General features: G+C 42.4%; 1 protein-coding gene across 3 annotated transcripts in view; it reads right to left on the bottom strand.

The window, feature by feature from the left end:
- Window positions 1-588: 588 nt before the first annotated feature.
- The window catches only part of zfand4 (zinc finger, AN1-type domain 4), a 42,149-nt gene continuing 24,471 nt past the window's right edge, over window positions 589-18,266 (bottom strand). For all 3 annotated transcript variants that reach the window (XM_068020216.1, XM_068020217.1, XM_068020218.1), the window contains 4 exons: window positions 15,037-16,239; window positions 7,121-7,175; window positions 4,777-4,894; window positions 589-1,642 (listed from right to left, as the gene is read on the bottom strand). In XM_068020216.1, the coding sequence (XP_067876317.1) occupies window positions 1,507-1,642; window positions 4,777-4,894; window positions 7,121-7,175; window positions 15,037-16,239 (1,512 nt within the window). In that variant the 3' untranslated portion in view covers window positions 589-1,506. The remainder of the gene's footprint in view (window positions 1,643-4,776; window positions 4,895-7,120; window positions 7,176-15,036; window positions 16,240-18,266) is intronic.

Here is an 18,266-nt window from a genome sequence, read left to right as displayed (position 1 = left end):
CAAGTCACAAGTCAGTTTACATGAAACTCTGCAGTGAGAAACCTTCTTCTATTTATCCACACTGTTTGATTCACTGCCCATTTCTAATCATGTCAGCTTTCAAGTAGTGCTGCTCCTTTGCTGTGATTTTTATTGGCCTCTTTTCATCCTATTCACCACCTGTGTTGTCTCTTTCTCTTCTTTGGGACTACATTAAAGGCCTGCTCGGGTACAAAATTAAAACCTGACCCGAACACATATAGTCGGGTCTGGGTCAGGTAGCCAGGCTTTAGACTGCATTTGTTAAACCCATTTTCAGAGGCAAAGAGTTCTAACTAAGAGTCTCGATCTAACATGTTAACCTGCCTTTCCCTTTGTGGCTGCTAGAGTACCAATTATGGATTTCCAGACTTAGTTTCAGTTAATCTTCAGCAATTGCACCACTGGATTTTACCTCTTTCCTAAACTGTAATGAGCAGGATTGACTTTGATATTAGCACAACATATATTAAAGTACAAACTCCAAAATGCCATTATTGTTTTTATTATAAATTAGTTTAATATTGACTAGATGTTGCCTGCAAACTTTAGAAAAATTATACGTGCAAGTAATAAATTCAATTTTTATTCAAATCTTTGTAACAGCTCTCTAATTTTTATTTGCCAAAAACAAATCAACAGCACTGTGTGTAGAGTCTTACGTTAAAAAACTGTGAGAATACAAAAAAGATTCACTTTGCCAAAATTTGATATGGCAACGGAAGCAAAGAATTATGTAGCGGATAATTTCTGAGGATCGGTCAAAAAGACAGACAAATGTGTTTAAAATCACCTCACAAAATGTTTCCAGCAAGGTGGCCAATCAACTTGATACAGTGCATAAAACTTGAAAGAATTTTTTTTTAAAAAACTACAGAGATATTGCACAACCAACCCAGTGTGGGAGCTAAGTACAGTTGTCACTGAATCCTGTCATCAATGGTGTCAACATCTGTAAAAGCAGCAGAAGGGCAAACTTTTCACTGTGAAATAAATATACTTATAACGAGAACTTGCAATGTTAAAATAGACAAGTACTTAAAATGTTATACTACAAAGACCTAATGCACATGCCTTCTTTTTCAAAAAAAAAGGTCCTCCCTTCCTTGGGGTTTGTTTTAGTCAAACAGTAGTGACAAGTTTTTAAATAAAGTGCATTCTTGCAAGATTTGCCAGTGAAGCATTGTCTGCACCAAATATAAAGTTAACAAAACATCTGCATTCATTAGAAACCAAATTCATCACAGCATAAATCTTCAGGAAATTCATTTTGTTTTTACACTGACAATTTACTAAAGAATTAAGATGCAAACTAAAAACCCACAATAGTGTTTACATAATACATAAATACCGAGCATCAATTATGTGCTTCTGATTGGCAATTTTGTCTTTCCAGACCAATGTCAAAATTAAGCAAAATGGTTAAATACTTCTTATTGTTCTCTTAGCACAGTCTGACAAGAAAAGCTGCACATAGCAATAATTGGGTCAGATTTTCGGAAGCTTTGGTGCACTAACGACAGGATTGGTCTCCTGCAAGTATCTCCTTCCCACTGTCTTGTAGTCGTACGTGCATTCATGAGTCTCGGCATAGCGATGTGTTGCACAAAAGTTGTTCCCACACCTGCAATTTGATGAACACGATTTAGCTCTTTAACAATAGGCCACTTTAGACCTACATCACAGAACAGGTCACTTTAAACTGGAATCAGCTGATTATTTCAGGCATTTCAGATCTCCCCGCACCATAATTCGGCAGCATCACAAAAGCAATTAACATCTCGGAGATCTTTAACAAACGAAGTGTGTGGTCCAGTAAGTAAGCACATGGTTCTTTCAGCAGCGAGACTGTAGGCATTAATTCAGCCCAGATGGACTGAGAGAAGTCTCCTCTTTCTGTGGGGTGCAGGGGTCCTGTTAGTTTAGTTAATCGCAACCCGGTTTGTAAACAACTGTGAGCACACAGTATAAAACTGCTCTTAATTTAGCAACTGCACACAAAGACCACAACGCTGCTTAGTATAACAAATGGAAATGGCGTGCTGCACGAATTACCCTAAGGTTGTGCCTTCGCCCTCCACTAGAGGGAGCTCCAGTCTGCAGCTGACCGTGCTGTATTTGATAATGCTGGACAGCTTAATGTTCACGCTTATAGTGGGAGCATTTGTGCCACCTCGACTTTCCCACTAAATGCAATGGCCGGCATAACTAAGAGATTAGAAAGGCTCAAGTATGCAAACGGTAATAAACAAAACTTAGATAGGTATTATTTGCTTACTTATGGTTGTTCTTGCATTCAGTGCATCTTAACAAGGTGCAAAGGGCTCATGGGGTTGGGGGTAATATCTCAGCACGGACAAGAGGATTGGTAAAGGACAGAAAAGAGCGTAGGGATAAACGGGGCATTTTCAATTTGGAAGGCTGCAACTACTGGATCAGGGCTAGGGCTTCAGCTATTTACAATCTACAAGTCTTGCTACAATTGTACAGGGTTTTGGTGAGACCACATCTGGAATACTGTGCATAGTTTTGGTCTCCTTATGTCAGGAAGCATATACTTGCCTGGAGGTGGTACAGCAAAGGTTCACTAGTTTGAAACTTAATTCTTCTCTAACCTTTGCCAGTTCTGATGAAAGGTCACAGATCTCAAATGTTAATTTTGCTTCTCTCTCCACAGATGCTGCCAGACCTGCTGAGTATTTCCTGCACTTTTTATTTCAGATTTCCAGCATCTACAGTATTTTGCTTTTATTCACTCGTGTGTTCCCTGGGAGGAGAAGGTTGTCTTCTGAGGAGAGGTCCCACAGAGTGGGCCTACACTCTCTGGAGTTTAGAAGATTTAGAGGTGATCTCATTGAAATACACAAGATTCTGAGGGGGCTCACTGTGAGACTGCTTCACCTGGCTGAAAAGTCTAGAACATGGGGGAATAGTGTCAGGATAATGGGTTGATCATTTAAGACTAAGAAGAGGAGAGATTTCTTCACTCAGAGGGCTGTAAATCTTTGGAATTCTCTACCCAAGAGATCTGTGAATGCTCAGTTGTTTGAGTATATTCAGGACCGATAGATGGATCTTGAGGACTCTTGGGGAATCAAGGGATATGGAACTGAGGTCCAAGATCAGCCATGATCTTATCGAATGGCAGAGCAGGCTCGAGGGGCCGGATGACCTACACCTGCTATTTCTTATGTTGTTAAAAGCGTTACATTCCCTTTTATCAGCAGTCACCTTATTGAAGGCAAATGTCTAGATGAGGAAAGCACTTTGAACAGTTAACACTTGCAGAGAATATAAATCCCTCTACAGTTCAGTAGCAAACCTCTGAAAACAGAATCTACGCCACAAACAAAGGCTCGTCATTCAACATTGCTTGTACCACAAGGTGTTATTCAAAACAAGTCAAACTTTTAGAACATTAGAACATTACAGCGCAGTACAGGCCCTTCGGCCCTCGATGTTGCGCCGACCTGTGAAACCATCTGACCTACACTATTCCATTTTCATCCATATGTCTATCCAATGACCACTTAAATGCCCTTAAACTGAAGTATAATTGTTGAATATGAGAACTGTAAAGCACCCACTTCATCTCCCCCCCCAGTGATCTGCTCAGCATCTTAAATAGTTAGTAATTATAGCTCACATAGCCCCAACTAATCCATAAGTCATGAAGCAAGTCTAAAGTTCAAAATTTTCACATACTAAATATTACATCATTAAATAAAAGTCATCAGTGCTGTCAGTAACATACTAACAGCCAACGACATGAACATCCTCTGTACTTTTAGTTCCCAAAGTGATTACTGACAACGCAGCCGGCAGCTTACATCATCCGACTGTGCCAATCTTACCCTCTGCACATGCGCTGCGTTCCGCAGTGCCAGAACTGGTTGGCGCATGCGCCGATGACGTCACCGCGTAACGCGGGCAGATGGTGGGGAGATCCGGGCTGGAGAGCACGGGGGGGGGCAAAGAGAGAGAAGAGAAAAGAGAGCGGGGGGGGGGAAAGAGAGCAGTGGGGGCGGTGGGGGGGGAAAGAGGGTGCGGGGACAGAGCGCGGCCGAAGACCTTGCTGGTGGCGGGTGCGCTCTCCTTCTTCCCCTCGCCTGCTCGCTCACCCCCCCGCCCGCTCACCACCCACCCCACCCCGCCCGCTTGCTCACAGCCTCCGGCCCGCTCGCTCATTCACTGCCCCACCTGCCCGCTTGCTCCCTCCCCAGCATGGCCCGCTTGCTCCCTCCCATCCCTGGCCATTGGGTGCTGCCATGTGTTTAGGTTGCCATCGTGTGATTATTTGAGCAGCGCCATCTTTAATCCTGGCAGCTGCCTGACGTTGCAGACTGTGCTGTTGCAGCGCCACCTAATGGTGGTGTAGTCAGCAAACGCAGCCTTTAGTTCCCAACTCTCACTGTTCATTGTTAAATGTATTTTAAAAAAGGAAACTAACAAAAGCTGATATTTTAAGGTTCTGATGAAAGGCACACATTTGAAATATCATAACTGGACTCCTCTCTTTGCATATTCTGACTGGCCTGCTGTGGATTTCCAGTTTGTTCCACTTTTTAATTTCAGTGTCAAGGTGTTAACAATGGCAACTTAATATGATTCCAACATTCTTTGTAGAGCATTGTCTGAGTCTGTCACAGAATGAATGCCTAGTTTCTGACTTGGAATAGCATTACAAAACAAAATGTATACCAGGAAAACTCTTGCACTTGGGATAAAGCATTTAACAATTGTGAATGTATTACTTACCTGCACTCATAGCTAGTAGCCAATCCAGTTTTCTTCCCACAAAGAAAGCAGTGCTTGGTATTTTTCTTTTTTGTTTGGGTTGCAGCCTTGACTGGTGGGAAATGGTGCGTAGGAGTGCCTGAAACAAACAATGACCAGACATAAAATGACATTTTGAAGAACAAATTAGGTTTATATTTATTTTCTCTTGTAAATTCAAAAACAAAAATGACTGAAAATTCTAATTAGAGCATGATAAATATTTGAGAAATGAATATGAAGTTTTATTTCAGTTTTGAATTGGGTATCAGGCAAATGCTGCGTAATAAAAACATGTGAGATACGCAACCATAGTTTAGGAAGGCTCTTCTTTGAAGCAGTTATTGATAAAAAGCTACTCAATATAAAATATTTTATGTACAAAGTTACAGCATTGCTTTCCGAAAGGAGAAAATTCTATTTGCTCTTAACTAAGTATCAGTTGGAATCAGACCAGATGCATAGATTGAGCAGGTCTTTCCTGAACAGCAGGCTATCCCTGGCTGCTTTTTGACTGGAACAAGTTTCAAATCTTTCCCTGCTTTCAGGAATTTATTTTTTGCAAGGGGTAGGGGGTAAAGCTTCATACTGAAAGTTCTTTCTTGTTCACCCCTCAGCCATGCCGAGCATCACCCCCTTCCCCAATTTAGTTTATGTTTATTGCAGCAGATCAGCAATAATTTTAGCCTCCAAAAATGTTGATCCTGGCTGCATATTCTCTCACACTAAAGCAACAAGATATTCAACAGATATATTCCTGCTTTTTACACCAAGGGGGAGAGGCAATAGATTAAATGGAAGTGTGAACAGGCAAGACAGGATCACTCAAAATAAAAACAGAAAATGCTGGGATATTCAGCAGGTCAGGCAGCAACTGTGGAGAGAGAAACAGAGTGTCGACAATCTAGTAACCAGGAGTGTAAGTAAAAGGGATCTCAGGGAACAGATACTCAAATCACTAAAAGTAGCAAGACAAGTTAACAAGGCCATTAAAATATACAAACAAAACACTGGGGCTAATTTCTAAGAAGAGGACTAGAATTGAAAAGCAGAGAAGTAACATTAAACTTATACAGAATCCTGATTAGACCATGCTTGGAGCGCTTTGCACAGTTCTGGTCTCCATATTATGAAAAAGTTATCAAAGCACAGGCGAAGGTATAAAAAATGATTTACAAGGCTATTTCCAGAACTAAGAGGTTCTATCTATCAGGAAGGATTGAATAGGCTTAGATAAAAGCAAAATTCTGCGAGGATGCTGGAAATCTGAAATAAAAACAGCAAGTGCTGAAAATACTCAGAAGGTCTGACAGCCTCTTCAGGTCACAGACCTGAAACGTTAACTCTGTTTTTCTCTCTCCACAGATGCTGCGCCAGGCCTGCTAAGTAGTTCCAGCACTTGCTGTCTTTATTTGAACAGGCTGGGGTTCTTTTCTCTGTAAGAGAAAGCAGGGAGGTGAACTGATAGAGGTCTTTAAGCTTACAAAAGTTTAGTTTAGTTTATAGATACAGCACTGAAACAGGCCCTTCGGCCCACCGAGTCTGTGCCGACCATCAACCACCCATTTATACTAATCCTACACTACTTCCATATTCTTACCACGTCCCCACATGTCCACTATATTTCCCTACCACCTACTTACACTAGTGGCAATTTATAATGGCCAATTAACCTATCAACAGCAAGTCTTTGGGCATGTGGGAGGAAACCGGAGCACCCGGAGGAAACCCACGCAGACACAGGGAGAACTTGCAAACTCCACACAGGCAGTACCCAGAATTGAACCCGGGTCGCTGGAGCTGTGAGGCTGCGGTGCTAACCACTGCACCACTGTGGTTTGACCAGGTAGACATAGAGATGTTCCCACTTTTGGGGAAAACCCTAATTATAAGATAGGCACTAATAAATCCAATAGGGAATTCAGGAGAAACTTCTTTACCCAGAAAGTGGTTAGAATGTGGAATTTTTTGCCAGAAGGTGTAATTGAGGTGAATGGCACAGATGCATTTCAGGGGAAGCTAGATAAATTCACAAGGGAGGAAGAAACAAAGGGATATGCTGATAGGGTCAGATGAAGAACAGTGGGACGAGCCTCATGTGAGGCATAATCAACAGCATAGACCTGTTGGGCTGAATGGCCTGTTTCTGTGCTGTACATTCTATGCAAAAACAACAACTTTACAACAAGGTTACAATGGGCAGGGATCAAGACTCATTGCACCTGTGTGTATAGGAGAGCGTCACTTAGTCTAAAAAGGGGAGAAATCACACAAAATGAAAACTATTCAGCAAGAAATCAAAGTTACGTCACTTTAGCAAGTTTACCTATTCGTCTTCCTATTGTAGTGGGTCTGCAGGTCGCACAAAGTCCCAGGGGAGACTGGAAGTGAAGGAAAGATGAACATTTGGTATATTAAATATAACAGAAATTAAACAAGATGTAACAAACTATGATTTGTGAGGTACAGTAATTTAGGCACCACTTGCCTCAACAGGTAATTATATCACTTCCCTATTAAGGTTGCCTTAGGGCACAAAACAGGTCTTTGTAACTTTGGGAAAGATTTCCAGAGCGTTAACAATTACACAAGCTAGAAATGCCAACAAAATGATCATTTGTGGAGGAAGTTGCCAAAATCATTTCCTCAACATGAAAAATAGGATTACTCACTTTTATAGGCTTTACTCTGCAAAGAAAGATTTCTTCCTTCTCCTTTGTGACTTTCCAAGTCATGCACTACCCCTGGCTCAGATTTTGCTGGAGTGGGACATTGCACTGTGTGGCCTGTTTGTTATCTTACTTTCCTCACCCTTCCAACGTGACTGCGACAAAGGTAAACTTTCCCTCCTCGTCCTTCTCGACCTGCCTGCAGCATTTAACATGGTTGACCATACCATCCTCCTCCAAAGCCTCTCCAGTGTCATCCAGCTGGGTGGAACTGCAATCACCTGGTTCCATTTTTATTTATCTATTCGTCGACAGAGAGTCACTTGCAATGACTTCTCTTCCAGCTAGCGCACTGTTACCTCTGGTGTCACCCAAGGATCTATTCTTGCCCTCCTCCTATTTCGCATCTACATGCTGCCCCTCAGCAACATCATCCGAAAGCAGAGTGTTAGTTTTCACATGAATACTGACAACACTCAGCTCTACCTCACCACCACTTCTCTCGGCTCCTCCACTGTTGCTAAATTACCAGACTGCTTATCCGACATCCAGTACTGGATGAGCAGAAATTTCCTCTAATTAAATATTGGGAAGACTGAAGCCATAGTTTTCAGTCACCGCTCCAAACTCCATTCCCTCTCCCTGGCAACGGTGAGATTAAGCCAGTCTGTTCACAACCTTAGTGTCACATCTGACCCGAGATGAGCCTCCGATCTCATATTCATGCCATCACTAAGGCAGCCTATTTCCACCTCCGTAACATTGCCCGACTTCGCCCTTGTCTCAGTTCATCTGTTGTTGAAACCCTCATTCATGTCTTTGTTACCTCTAGACTTGGCTATTCCAATGCTCTCCTGGCTGGTCTCCCACATTCTACTCTCTGTAAACTTGAGATCATCCAAAACTCCGCTGCCCGTGTCTGAACTCGCACCAAGTCCCATTCCCCTATCATCCCTGTGCTCGCTGACCTACATTGGCTCCCAGTCAAGCAAGATCTTGATTTTAAAATTCTCATTCCTGTTTACAAATTCCCCCATGGCCTCACTTCTTCCTATCTCTGAAATCTCCTTCAGCCCTACAACCCTCCAAGATATCTGTGCTCCTCTAATTCTAACTCCTTGACAATCCCCAATTTTAATTGGTGGCCGCGCCTTCAGTTGCCTAGGCCCCAAGCTCTGGAATACCCTCCCTACACCTCTCCGCTCTGCTTTCCCCCTTGAAGACATGCCTTAAAACCTACCTCTTTGACCAAGCTTTTGGTCATCTGACCTAATATCTCCTTTTGTGGATCAGTGTCACACTTGGTGTTATAATGCTCCTGTAAAACACTTTGGGATGTTTATTACGTTAAAGATGCTATATAAATATAAGCTGTTGTCCAGTTCTAAAAAATTATTGTGCTCCAAGTGCGAGCAGATAATGGCATAGCGAGGGCAATGGGGCATCTGGCACCATGGTGCACAATGGGACCAAGAGTTTATCTTATTAACCAATAAAATTTAAGGATACAGAAAGAAAGAGAAACAAAGGAGAAGGAAATATGGTGAATTAAAGTCAAATCAGGTACAAAAAGAGAAATAATGAGAGGGGAAGAAAGAATAGATTTAGAGAAAGAAAAAAGGGACAAATAATTTTGTTTTAAATTTTAAAACCTCAAGAACAAGTTATCACCTGCAAGACTGAGTCTCCACACTTAAAATTGTTACCTTTCTGGTCCGGAGAGGTTGAGGGGCATTTTTTTTTTTTTATATTCGTTCTTGGGATGTGGGCGTTGCTGGCAAGGCCAGCATTTGTTGCCCATCCCTAACTGCCCTTGAGAAGGTGGTGGTGAGCTGCCTTCTTGAACTGCTGCAGTCCATGTGGTGTAGGTACACCAACAGTGCTGTTAGGAAGGGAGTTCCAGGATTTTGACCCAGCAACAGTGAAGGAACGGCGATATAGTTCCAAGTCAGGATGGTGTGTGACTTGGAGGGGAATTTGTAGGTGGTGGTGTTCACATGCATCTGCCGCCCTTGTCCTTCTAGGTGGCAGATGTTGCAGGCTTGGAAGGTGCTTTGAAGGAGGCTTGGTGAGTTGCTGCAGTGCATCTTGTAGATGGTACACACTGCTGCCACTGTGCGTCGGTGGTGGAGGGAGTAAATGTTGAGGGTGGTGGATGGGGTGCTAATCAAGTGGGCTGCTTTGTCCTGCATTGTAGATCCATAACCCTAATCATGAGAAGGGTCCTTATGTCAGTAAGTACCACCCCAAGCTTCCCGCGATGAGTTTAATCTGTTTCAAGATGACAACTGCAGCAATTTCTTGAGGGCAAGTTCATGATGTTGTGAGGTTAACAGCAAAGTAGTGCAAATCGTGCAGCAATTTGTGGTGATTCACAAGTCATGCCATATCTCTTCCTTGCCACAAATTACGGGTTATTTACTTTGAGTTGTTAGCTGATTTGGTTTTTAGCCAGAGCTGTTGCAATTTCGCAGCCATCACCTTTCATAGGTTAAAAGATTCCATTTTGCAAAGCCAAAGCATTTCTCTCCTTGGCCCTGCAAAAAGGCTGGAGTGCAACTCACATCAGGACTGAAGTCCTACGAAGCCTATTTTAAAAAAAACAGAACTGAACAAGCAATAAAGTCTATGCTACCCTCAATAAAAGAAAATCTTGGGGCTCAACTCGTCAAAGCATTACAGACACACTTTGGCAGAGAGATCATGAGTCTTAATCAGTACTCAAGTGGTATTCTGAACAGTCATTTTCTCTCTATGCACAATGAACTTACCCCAATATTTGTGCAGGATAGACAAATTGGAAAGTACAAGATGGTCATATAAGTGCATGAATAAGTGCAAGCTAAGACACAGGGTTCTTTTGGAGTGTATGATGTTACCCTTACTTTTGCATACCATTTTAAAGAAGTTCACTTAATGTGTGTGCAAAGTTTCTGACACAAAATATTTCACAGCATTTGGGGGCACTATCTGTTTAGAGATACAGCATTGAAACAGGCCCTTCGGCCCACCGAGTCTGTGTCGACCATCAACCACCCATTTATACTAATCCTACATTAATCCCATATTCCTACCACAGCCCCACCACCTACCTACCAATACTAGGGGCAATTTATAATGGCCAATTTACCTATCAACCTGCAAGTCTTTGGCTGTGGGAGGAAACCGGAGCACCTGGCGAAAACCCACACAGTCACAGGGAGAACTTGCAAACTCCACACAGGCAGTACCCAGAATCGAACCCGGGTCGCTGGAGCTGTGAGGCTGCGGTGCTAACCACTGTGCCGCCGTTAGAAAATTTTTAATTTTTACATTACAAGGTGTCCTAGTTGATTGTTCTAACAGACTTATTAATGACCTGTCCTCAATCTTCTCAACCATTAACACAGGTGAGTCCCCATCTACCACACTGCTACTTGTATCAACCCACTCATTACCTAACCCTATCCACACCCTTTTGCTTATGATTCTGCTTCACTTGGATTGCATGACTTCAGTGCACACGATCTGCAACACTCTCACCAGTTTAGTGTTGAAGGGGCAAGGACAGAATCCATTTGGTTGGAGTTGAAAAGCAAAAAGGGTAGGATAACACTACTGGGAGGAATTTCTGAAATGTGTTCCTTGACCAGTATGTTCTCAGTCCAAATAGGAAGGAGGCATTGCTGGATCTGGCGCTGGGGAACGAGGTGGGCCAAGTGCACCAAGTTTTGCGGGGGAACACTTGGGCAAGAATGATCATTCTACCATAAGGTTTAGATTCGTAATGCAGAACAGCAAGGAACAATCTAAAGTAGAACTTCTAAATTGGAAGAGGGCTAACTTAAATGGGACAGGAAGGGATCTAGCCAGGGTAAAATGGAACCAAAAAGACTGACAGGAAAAACAGTAATGGAAAAATGGATGATCTTTAAGGAGGAGATGTTTCAGGTACAGACTAGGTACATTCAAACAAGGGCAAAAGGTATGGGAACCAAAGCCAGGGCTCGTTGGTTGTCGAGGGAGATAGAGAATATGATTAAACAACAAAAAAAGGATGTAGGATGCATGTCAGGTGAATTTTTCACGTGAGAACCAGGCCAAATAGTGGTGAGGGCAAGTGAAGAGGAAAATAAGACCGGCAAAGAGAGAACATGAGAACAAAATAGCAGTTAACATAAAAGGGAATCCTAAAATCTTCTACCGGCATGTAAATAGTAAGCAAATGTGACACCTTATTCAAGAAAAAGAATGTAGGATATTCCCACTAACTACAGGCTGGTTAGTTTAACATCAGTGGTGGGTAAGGTTTTAGAAACAATAATGTGGGGGGCATGGGGTGGGGGTGGGTGGGAGAAAGAGAAATCAACAGGTACTTGGAGAGGTTTGAGTTAATTAAGGTGAGCCAGCATGGATTTGTAAAAGGGAGATCGTGCTTGACTAATCAAATTGACTTTTTTGATGAATAACAGAGAAAGTTGATGAAGGATGTTGTCTGTATGGATTTTAAGAAAGCGTTTGACAAAGTACCACATAAAAGACTGGTTAACAAAATGGAGGCTCATGGAATAAGGAGGGTCAGTGTAAGCTTGGATAAAAAATTGGCTTAAGGACAGAAAACAGTGAGTTGTGGTAAATGGTTGTTTTTCAGACTGGAGGATGACATTCCCCAAGTCTCAGTGCTCGGATCATTTTTTTTTTGATTTATATAAGTAACTTGGATATTGGGATACAGAATTAAATTTCAAAATTTGCTGATGATACCAAACTTGGAGGTGTGGCCAACAGTGAGGATGATACAATCCACGGCAACAGGACATAGACAGGCAAGCAGAATGGGCAGATAAGTAGCAGACAGAATTTAATACAGACAAGTGGGAGGTGGTGTATTTTGGCAGAAGGGATAGGGAGAGAAAATATAGACTTAATAGCAGATTTCTAAAGAGTGTGCAGGGACAGAGGGGCCTTGGGGTCAATGCGCACAGATCCATGAAGGTGGCAGGTATATTGAGAGAGTAGTTAGCAAAGCAAATGGGGTCTTGGACTTCATAAAGTAGATTTATTGAGTACAAAAGCATGGAAGTTATCCTAAACCTTTATAAAGCTCTGATTAGACCACAACTAGGGTATTACATCTAGTTTTGGCCACCACACTTCAGGAAGGACATTAGGGTCCTTGAAAGGGTGCACAGGAGATTTACCAGAATGATTCCAGGGATGAGGGATTTTAGCTACAAGATTAGGCTGGAGAAGCTAGGATTGTTCTCTTAGGAACAAATGAGATTAGAGTCATAGAGAGATACAGCACTGAAACAGGCCTTCGGCCCACCCAGTCTGTGCCGACCATCAACCACCCATTTATACTAATCCTACATTAATCCCATATTCCTACCACATCCCCACCTGTCCCTAAATTCTCCTACCACCTACCTACATTAGGGGCAATTTACAATGGCCAATTTACCTATCAACCCACAAGTCTTTGGCATGTGGGAGGGAACCACAGCACCCGGAGGAAACCCACGCAGGTCACAGGGAGAACTTGCAAACTCCGCACAGGCAGTGACCAGAACTGAACCTGGGTCGCTGGAGCTGTGAGGCTAACCACTGTGCCGCCCAAATTGAGGGGAGGTTTGATAGAGGTGTATAAGATTACGACAGGTCTAGATAAGATAGACAAAGAAATGCTGTTCCCATTAGCTGGTGATGCAAGGACTAGGGGACACAGATTTAAGGTTTTGGGCACGCAATGCAGGGAAGGATGTGAGGAATAACTTTTCTATGCAGTGAGTGGGATTGACCTGGAACTCGCTGTCTATGAGGGTGGTGGAAGTGGAGACGAATACTGATTTCCAAAGGAAATTGGATGGGCACCTGCAGGGCAACTGGGATACAGCGGGGGAATGGGACTGACTGGAGTGCTCTACAAAAAGCAGGCATGGACTTGATGGGCCGAATGGCCTCCTTTTGAGCCAAAATGACTCTAACGCGCTAATCACTATATCGTGATCTGCATCCTCTTTGATTAGGCAAAGAAAATCTTTCCTCTCCCGTGACCACCACCACCCATCCCAACAATTCTTCAGTTTCTCCCTTTGTTTTGAAAGTCCAAGCAAATAGCTACCATCTAGTCCTCCATCTACGGAAATTCTAGGTGTCTATCTCCCCTATGCTTAAAATATGAACTTCCACATCTCTAAGAACCTTGTTGCCCTACTTGTTTTTTTTTTTTTTAAACTCAGGGTCACTCAATTTCCTGCCCAAGACTCAAACACTGTTCCCATATTTGGAGAGGCTTTTCCAAAATCTCTCACACCCCTGGACAAGATATCAGAAAAAGCTTGGCTGATCAGTGATCTTTCTTTCACCTCTAGCCATCCTCTTCGACTACTCTGCTTCCCCACAGTAACTGTTTGTGTCTGTTTCATTGAAATAATGGGGTCAGTAGCCTTCTGAACTAATCGCTCTCAGTCTTCATTGGAAGCCCTGCATCTGTTTTTGCTCCTGAACTGACAATTATATAAGCTCGCAGGAAGTGTGTCCAGTAGTAATTTTGGTTCTGTTTAGTTGCCAGACCAGTGGCTTTGATCAATTGCTAGTCATGGCATCAGGTGGTGCTGGAACTTCGGTTTCAAGCCTTGGTTTAAATTTTCTTTTTGGGAAGCATTTCAAATAAGCTGCTGGAGACCAGACACCAATTTAACTGCGTAGAAACACATGTCTATAACTTCACTGGGGATGGCATTTTCAAAAGTAAACTGCATTTGCAGGGAGAGAAATATAAAACCCAGTTCATTTAAAAAGTAACTTCTCAACCACCCAAAGGAAAACAGAAATAAGCCTTCTTCTAACTGACACAATGTTTAATGATTCAGTGCCTCAAGAGTATTCACAATTACTGAATTGCTCACCATTTTCCAATGGCAGCGTTTTCTACAGATGTTCGAAGTGTCCTTTACAAACAGAGCTGCAGTAACTGCTTTGAGGATTCCGATCCCCAATTTGGAATAGAGGCTGGATATAAGTTGTGTGTCATTTTATCTGGGAAGCAGTTTTGTAGAGAAAATTGCCAGTTCTGTTTAAGGGTACTGTAAAATGAATCAGCAGTCCAGCAAATAAACACGCGAGTAAAACCGTTAATCAAAGCAAAACTGCACTGATTAAAAAATAATTGCCAGAGAAATCTTATCTTAGCCACCTGAGGAACACACTATTGTCATATGCTATTAATCTGCACATGCTTGTGATGAGAGAAGTTTACTTGGCACGTAGTTATGCTGAACTTCACATACAGTGCACTGCTAAACACCCAAACTACTCAGGAAACCACAAATCAGTTCAAATTCACAAGTACCAAAGTATAACTCTTTATTTGGCTACCTTGCATGGACACAATATGGCACTATATAATGGGCACGAGATAACCAATAAACTTCTAGTGCATTAGTGTTTCAACATATGGCTTACCTTTGCACAGGTTTTTTGATGTGCAAATTTGGGAGAGGAACTTAGGCTAGATTTTGTGGTTTATACCAGTAAAATAATTGTATTCACTTAAACTAATTGCCAAACGAAAGTAGTGGAATTCACTTACAACAAATGCATTTGAAACTCGATCTGGTGAAGGAATGCTTCTAAAAATCTCTTCATGAAAATTTTGAACGCTAGCAGGTAGTGCAATACCAGATGTCCGCTGTCTGCTTGCGCCACAGTTACTTTGCACGCTGTCCCTGGATGTGCTTCGTGCCAGCGAAGCAAGGATTCCAATGTCTTTCGGAGAGCCCACAGGCTCCTTTGCTGTTTTGTTTGCCATCTCAGTCACCTCCGTTTTCAAAATTATGTCCGCTTTCTTTCCGGGAGAATCTACTTTGAGTCCTCGAAACCTGCCCGCCTTTGACAGTGAAACACTGGGGAAACCGCCATTATCCTGAGCTGAGTGCAGTAACTGTTGTGAAGCAGGGGCTCTTAAGCTATTTATGTCAAATGTCTTTGGGGTTCTTTGAGTTGGGACAGCAATCAAAGAATTATGAGACATTGGTTCGGGATATCGAACAGGTGATGTAATTTTTTCCTTCTTCGGAATTAACTCAGCAAGACTAGATTTCCCAGATTCCATCGGAACACATTCCAGCATGTTTGGAAAAACTGGTCTGATAACACTTGGTTCCACAGCATCCCTTTCTGAAGACTTGGTCTCTCTCTTGGTCTGTTCACATAGTGATGTGTTAAGTCCTATTTCACTCAGTAAGCTGGCTTCCTCCACTCGATCAGCATCTACAGACAAAGCAAGGACACTTGCAGCATCATCGGGTACCCTCTTCTGCTCTGAGAGGCTCACTTCTGTAATGGGCGATTTTAGTCGCGAGCCACCTGCTGCGCAATCAGTTACAAAATCTGTACAAATAGTCGGAGCTTCCCTGAAGTCCTGAGAAATAAGTGGCGGAAGCATCTTCTGTTGCCGTGGGTTTCTCAAATCTCCCTGCAGAACCATGCCTGGAGACGGGAGAGCCCTCTGGAGCAAAGGGGTCAAGTCAGCGTTCTCATCATCCTTCAGCAGGAAGCCATTAGAAGACGACGGAGCTAAGCTAACACCAGAAGCGAAATTGGGACTCAGTACATTATGGTACGAAAGAGTTGGATGCTGATCGCCAACAGGAGGTAGACACAGTGAATGATTGAGAGACTGCCCGTTGTGAGGGAGAACCCGGAAAAGGCGGTGACGAGCTGCTGTGACCGAACTGCTGGTAGGTCTGGGTGCCACAGGGGGCCTAGGCTTCACCTTGGCGATCTTCTTGGGCTTTGTGAAAAGATGGCAAATAAAGTTATACAAAAATCACTTAGAAACATATTTTCCTCAAGAGTATTAAATAAGAAGCTCTCAAAGCCAAAGCTTCAAGTGTGTTGGCACTAATCAAACAGAGGTGGCTTTGGTGGATCGGACACGTCCACAGGATGGAAGACCGTCGCATACCCAAGAACCTTCTGTATAACGAGGGGCCAGAAGACCAGTGGGGCGTCCAAAACTCCGCTTCAAGGATGCTTGCAAGCGGGACATGAAGGCCCTAAATGTCAACTACCGCACCTGGGAGTCACTAGCTGGCGAGAGAGAGAAATGGAGACACATCCTGTGGACTGGTGTGTACTACCACAATGAACAGTTGCTGCAGCAGCCTGGCAACAGGCGCCAACGTCAAAAACAACAACTCGCAGCGTCACTTGGCAGCTTCATATGCAGCACTTGTGGCAGAACCTGCCTTTCATGGATTGGCCTTCACAGCCATCGGCACAGGTCCACCAAGAGAAGACACCCCACCATCTAAATGGATTGTTTGCTGTGTGTTCAACATCTTTTGTAGCTGGAAGGATGCCAACCAACATTAAAAAAGGCATTTCAAGGAGTGATTTTTTTTTCAAAAATAACTACATTCTTTGCTTATACCACCTTTAAAAAATGTTTTAAATTCACCGACATGACAACAGTTGGGTGAAAAAAACATGTAAAAACTTTCATTTGTTGCTAGAATGACAATATTGGGTAAAACTTTGAAAGATTTGCCTTCCAGTTCACTTCCTTGTCAGCTAAACTTTGAGATTTGTGATGATGTTGGTCAAAGCTTCTAAATGGATGGCACACTGGGGAATATTTATTTTTTAAAAAATGAAATCAAAGATAAAGTACAGGGAAAAAATGTGAACATTTTAATCTGGAATTTTTGGTAGATAATATTTGATTTCTGATAGCACTGCTCATGGATTTTTGTTTTTAATTTGCTTGTAGTTGCTTCTCCAGTTCTCCCCCCAGCTGCTTCTCTCTCCATCTTTCTTTAAGATTTCCACTCTCTGTACATTTCCATCAGCAACACTTCCTATTCTCTGGCTCATTAATTTATTTCTTCGTCTCTCATCTCTCTTTCTTACCAGTTCTCCTCAACTCTGCTTCCTCCCAGTTTCTCTTTTCATGGCCATTCACTCAAAATTTCCCCATCTCTTTTCTCGCTCTCTCTCCTTTTTGATTACATCTCATTTACTCTCTCCGTTTTGGAACAGGAATTCATAAATGCACAGGCCAACTGACACAGAGTGGTGGTGAGGGGAGGCATTAAACTGGTGCATGTGTGGGGCAGCAAGAAACATTGTGATGGAAAATCTTACTGATTAGGCCTAACTTTGGAAAGACAGTAGAGCAAGGCCCTCGGGGAAAAAGAGGGTCTGTGCAGTGTTTTATTAAATTACATATTTAATTTTTAAATTGAGATATAATGGAATCACATGGAACCAACCAAAAGGACTTACTTAAAATAAAAACCCGTGATATGATCGAGACATTTCTTTGAGGGAGAAGTGTACAATTTGTGTTTTGTGATGGATTGCTTATTTTTTTTTATAAAGCGAATGTGAAGTTTGAGCCAAACAGCGTGTTTCATGCCTTATGGAAACACTGAACACTTATAGCAAGTACAAAACTTTTACTTAAGGTAGATTTAAATAGTACTCATTCCGACATCTCAGCAGCATTATTATAGTAAATGATTTTAGAGTCTCACTCCTTGATCTAAGCTTTACTTTTTAAAATAAAGATGTGAAGAGGTATAAATTTTCATTTTAAGCTGCTAACATTGAATGGATTTAGGAACCTTTTGAAAAATCAGATCAGAGCAAAGTATGGGATGACTCTTAGTATAAGCAACAGGGGTGCAGTTGCTGAATGCTCAGCATTCTCTGATGACATCAGACATGCGGCATCTAAATCATGTGCTTTAAAACCTCGAACTGTTTGCATCATTGAAGAAAGTCTGAGGTCAAAATGCTTCTATCAACAGAGTG

The sequence above is a fragment of the Heterodontus francisci genome, chromosome 42 (assembly GCF_036365525.1).
Source record: "Heterodontus francisci isolate sHetFra1 chromosome 42, sHetFra1.hap1, whole genome shotgun sequence".
In the NCBI taxonomy this organism is placed as follows: Eukaryota; Metazoa; Chordata; class Chondrichthyes; order Heterodontiformes; family Heterodontidae; genus Heterodontus; species Heterodontus francisci.
Note: the sequence above shows the minus strand (reverse complement) of the source record. Positions and strands in the feature narration are given on the sequence as shown.